This window comes from Sinocyclocheilus rhinocerous, unplaced genomic scaffold (genome assembly GCF_001515625.1).
Source record: "Sinocyclocheilus rhinocerous isolate Xijiao unplaced genomic scaffold, SAMN03320098_v1.1 scaffold19162, whole genome shotgun sequence".
NCBI classification, from domain to species: Eukaryota; Metazoa; Chordata; class Actinopteri; order Cypriniformes; family Cyprinidae; genus Sinocyclocheilus; species Sinocyclocheilus rhinocerous.
In genome coordinates this window covers 1-4695 of record NW_015653202.1, presented here as the reverse complement: position 1 = coordinate 4695, position 4695 = coordinate 1, and the positions used below count along the sequence as shown (strand labels likewise).

The window sequence follows — 4695 nt, the reverse complement described above, 5'->3', positions numbered from 1 at the left end:
GTCTACACTGGACGCGACAAAGCGACCGTTGCCAATCATTTGAACCTTGTGTCAGTCAGTACGTCCTATTTGTCGTGCCGTGCCGCATCCAGTGTAGACAGACAGCATCACTGATTATAATGGGTTCATAGTATTTTGTCGCGTTGCGCCGCGCCGCTCGCGTCCGGTGTAGACACAGTGAGAGCCACACAGATGCACGTGAACACTAATTTCTGTTCACTTCTGCGTCTATTTGTGCCTGTGCTTATGGCTTAGGTGAAGGGAAACAATTGAGAAAGAAAATGGATGTGTAACAGTATATTGTTTTACAGCAGTTTAATGTTCCTGAGGCTTTCTGTGTTATGAATGTTAATCAAACAACAAAACACAAAGAAAAATCACTTTTGCAGCTTTAACACAGATTTATTAGATTTAATTTATACACTGAAAACTATGCAATGTTATTTTACATTTGTGACCCTGGACCACAAAACCAGTCTTAAGTATAAATTTATACATCCTCTGAAAGCTGAATAAATAAGCTTTCCATTGATGTGTGGTTTGTTAGGATGGGACAATATTTGGCCGAGATACAACTATTTGAAAATCTGGAATTTCATTTGTATCTTTGTTCTATTATATTTATCTATGTAATGTGTTTATTTCCTATGCTGATTTATTTTACTCGCCTACAAAATCACCCCAATCGTAGATTTTTTTCCACCAAATAAACTATTATAAGTCATGTGGTGATTTTTTTCATATCGCAATATATATCGCAGAAAAATAAAATATCGCACTGTGAGTTTTTTTCCAATATCGTGCAGCCCTTTTCTATACAATGAAGTATGACAACAAATTCACGCTTCAATAAGATATTAAAGCCAAGCACAAATTAAGTATTTAGCAGATAAACGCTTAACTTAACATATACGATAATTTTCACCATATGATAGTAAAAATTTTACAGATTACTCACCGAACTCTCCGCCATCTCGTCGTCAATAACCTTCACTTCCGGTTCTATGGAACTGCTGGTGCAACTGCAGGTCTTGCGCGCCCATTTTGTCTTCACTTTCATGATCAACCCAGTGAAGGAAAATACCTTATAGTAACTCGTGACGTTGAACGTCCAGAATAACTACTATTGGCTGGAATTTCAGAGCCTATTTACTGTGCAGACAAACATTTCGCCAGTTCACATAATTTACACCAACCGAAGAGTCAGGTAGACTTCTCTATAGTTTTTAATCTGAAAGGATTGTTTCTCGGGCAATAGCAAGAATGCGCCCCGTGCTGTTTTTTCTCCTTGGAGCTCATCTTGCTTATGCTGGTGAGTAGATGATTTTAATATGACAATACTAGACTAGTAGCTATATTTGTTGTATAATTGCTTTATAAGAGTTATTCTGTTGAACTGAAACAGACCTATATGAACATTTAAGTCAAAGTTTCGTGTTACTAACACTTTTTCGGAAACGTGTATTGACGTATTTTGTATACTTTAACATGTTTTAATATCCTGAAAATTCATGTTTGTCTACGACTTTATATTATAATAACATTATCCTTTATCCAAAATCGACTCAACAACAACAACAATAATAATAATATCCTAACAATAAACTATTTTAAATAATAGTAATTATACCTAGAAAAAATATTGTATAATATTGCAGTGTATAATAAAAAAAGAATGCATAAATATCCTATAGGCCTAGCTATTGTAGCTAGCAAACATATTTGTTGGTTTGAGTTTAAAAATTTAAAACGTATTTTAGAGCATACTAGATTTCTGTATCAGATCAGTTTCATTTCTAACCTGAGAAACGCTTTTCTACCCAGAGACCGATGACGAGCTACTTGCTAAACCCACTACACACTATGGTCTACTGTTAATGAGCCACTGATTGTCTTACCATGTATTGGGGAAAAGTCCCATAACAGAAGAATAAAAATCTAAATGAAACGAAATCTTGCGTTTTTCGTAAGACCCAAAGAACAGTTGGAGAAACAAGTTTGGCTTAGGGTTAGGGAATTTTGACTGCAGTTTTGGCCACTAGATGGCAATACAATGTCACTAAAAAAACAACCCTAGGACACCTAGACATACCGATCAGTCCCACTGAAATCCATGATCCTGTGTCTGTGAGAGAGAGTGTTTATCGGTTCTAAACAAGATGGACAGCAGGATGAGCAACCTTTTTTTAGATTAATTTCTCCCACTTGTCTTCAGCTTTATCTTTCACACTAATCTGGTCTCCTGAAATGCCAGACACTACTGATACATTCCTGTTAAAATGAGATGAATCAAATACAAAACATTATTGTAGCATTTTTACTTTCTTCATTCCATTGTTGGGAAGATTTCAAATAATATATTCAATAATAGGTTTGTTCTTCTTACATTTGTCTTTGCCTGAAGTGAGATATTGAAATCACATACCTACACTAGGTTTTGAACAGGAAGATTTTTTATGTTTTTTAAAGAATTCTCTTCTGCTCACCAAGCCTGCATTTATTTGATCCAAAATACAGCAAAATCAGTAATGTTGTGAAATATTTTTATTATTTAAAATAACTGCTTTCTATTTTAATATAATTTAAAATGTAATTTATTTCTGTGATCAAAAGCTGAATTTTCAGCATCATTACTCCAGTCATTACTCATCAGTTTTGATCAATTTAAAGCACCCTTGCTAAATAAAAGTATTACTTTCTGTAATTTCTTTAAAAAATAAAAAATAATACTGACTCCAAGCTTTTGAATGGTATAGTGTATAATGTTACAAAAGCTTTTTATTTCAGATAAATGCTGATCTTTCTATTCATCAAAGAATACTGAAAAAAAAATGTACTCAACTGTTTTAAATATTGATGATAATAATAATAATAATAAATGTTTCTTAAGCAGCAAATCAGCATTTTAGAAAGATATCTGAAGGATCATGTGACACTGAAGACTGAAGTAATGATGCTGAAAATTCAGCTTTGCATCACAGGAATAAATTACATTTTAAAATATATTCAGATAGAACGAAGTTATTTTAAATAGTAATAATATTTCACAATATTACTGCTTTTGCTGTATTTTTGATCAAATAAATGCAGGCTTGGTGAGCAGAAGAGAATTCTTTAAAAAAACATTAAAAATCTTACTGTTCATAAACTTTTGACTGGTAGTGTATATCCACTGTTTACTGTGTCTAGATATAAGTATTTTTATCTATCTTCTTGTGTCATATATCAAAAGTAACTGGAATCAAAATTACTTCTGTGTTTTAGCACACTTGGCCAATAAGGCTGTTTCTGAGTAAATGTTGTTCTAATTAAAAATACAGCAAATCTTGCTATATTGTTAGTAGTGACAAGTCTCAAATGTAAATTTAGGCCATTTAGGAAGATCTGGATTATGAACAAATTATTAACAGCTAAAAATATTGTCCCTTTGTATATCAGAGTGTCATTTTTCAGTTAGGTAATTGTTTATTTATAATTATTTTAATGTAGCCTAATTGTGAATTTCAGTGTTGATGTAACTCTTAAAGTGTGAATTTTGAACAGGCTTTACGTGGAGATGATGACTAAACTTCTCTCTGTTTCTATCTCTGTCCACAGGAACACACTCTCTGAGATACTTCTACACTGGTGTGTCTGGAGACATTGACTTCCCAGAGTTCACTTCAGTTGGTCTGGTAGATGATGAGCAGTTTACGTACTTTGACAGCAACATAATGAAAACTGTGCCAAAGACAGAGTGGATCAGACAGAATGAGGGAGCAGATTACTGGGACAGAGAGACTCAGATTGGTATTGACAACCATCAGAGCTTCAAAGTCCACATCCAGACCCTGAAGGGACGCTTCAACCAGTCAGCAGGTAAGTTAGTAACAAACCCACCTACACACACAGACAAAGCCATTACTTTTACTTGCCAGTGAAATATCTCTTCCCACAGTGGCATAAACCTCTGGAGGGACAGGAGTGAGGGGTGGAGGGGGGTGTTGTCCTAGTTGTATGTGACTATTTTGCATGCTAATGAATTAGTGTTAGGAGTACGGCTACCATTTACAGTATCTTTTATTTTTATTTTATTTTTCGGTATTAAAGATGTGTTTGTTAATTAAACACTAATATCCACTAAAGATAGAAATGTTTACTTTTGTCTTTTTTATTGTATTGTAAGGTAGTGATATTTGACCTGGGCAGAGGATTTCCGTTTACCAGCATTCACAGCATGAAACTGGAGGGGAAGAATTAATTTAGATAATTTAAATGTGTGTGTAGACAAACAGCTGCCTGATCCATCAGATAACTGAGAAGAATGAGATTAGATACTAAAGCCATTTACATCCTTAAAGGGGTCATATGATGCGATTTAATTTTTTCCTTTCTCTTTGGAGTGTTACAAGCTCTTGGTGCATAAAGAAGATCTGTAAAGTTGCAAAGACTAAAGTCTCAAATCCAAAGAGATATTCTTTATAAAAGTTAAGAGTCAACCACACCTACCTAAAACGCCTCGTTCTAACACGCCCCCACATACCTACGTCACGATCTGGGAAGATTTGCCCCCACATACCTACGTCACGATGTGGGAAGATTTGCATAACGCCGCCCAAATGTTCACGCAAAGAAAGATGGCGTAGCTTTTATTCTCGCTGTAGTGTTGCTGCCGCCATGCCGTGAAGACGCTGTGTGTTTCGTTATGAAAGCGAA

General features: G+C 34.7%; 1 protein-coding gene across 1 annotated transcript; it reads left to right on the top strand.

Moving 5' to 3' along the window:
• The first annotated feature begins 1173 nt into the window (after positions 1 to 1173).
• On the top strand, positions 1174 to 3920 carry LOC107715660 (class I histocompatibility antigen, Gogo-B*0201 alpha chain-like). Its single transcript, XM_016521834.1, has 2 exons — positions 1174 to 1312; positions 3598 to 3920. Exons 1-2 carry the CDS (start codon positions 1264 to 1266, stop codon positions 3918 to 3920), a joined length of 372 nt encoding a protein of 123 aa, XP_016377320.1. The 5' UTR covers positions 1174 to 1263.
• Positions 3921 to 4695: the final 775 nt, after the last annotated feature.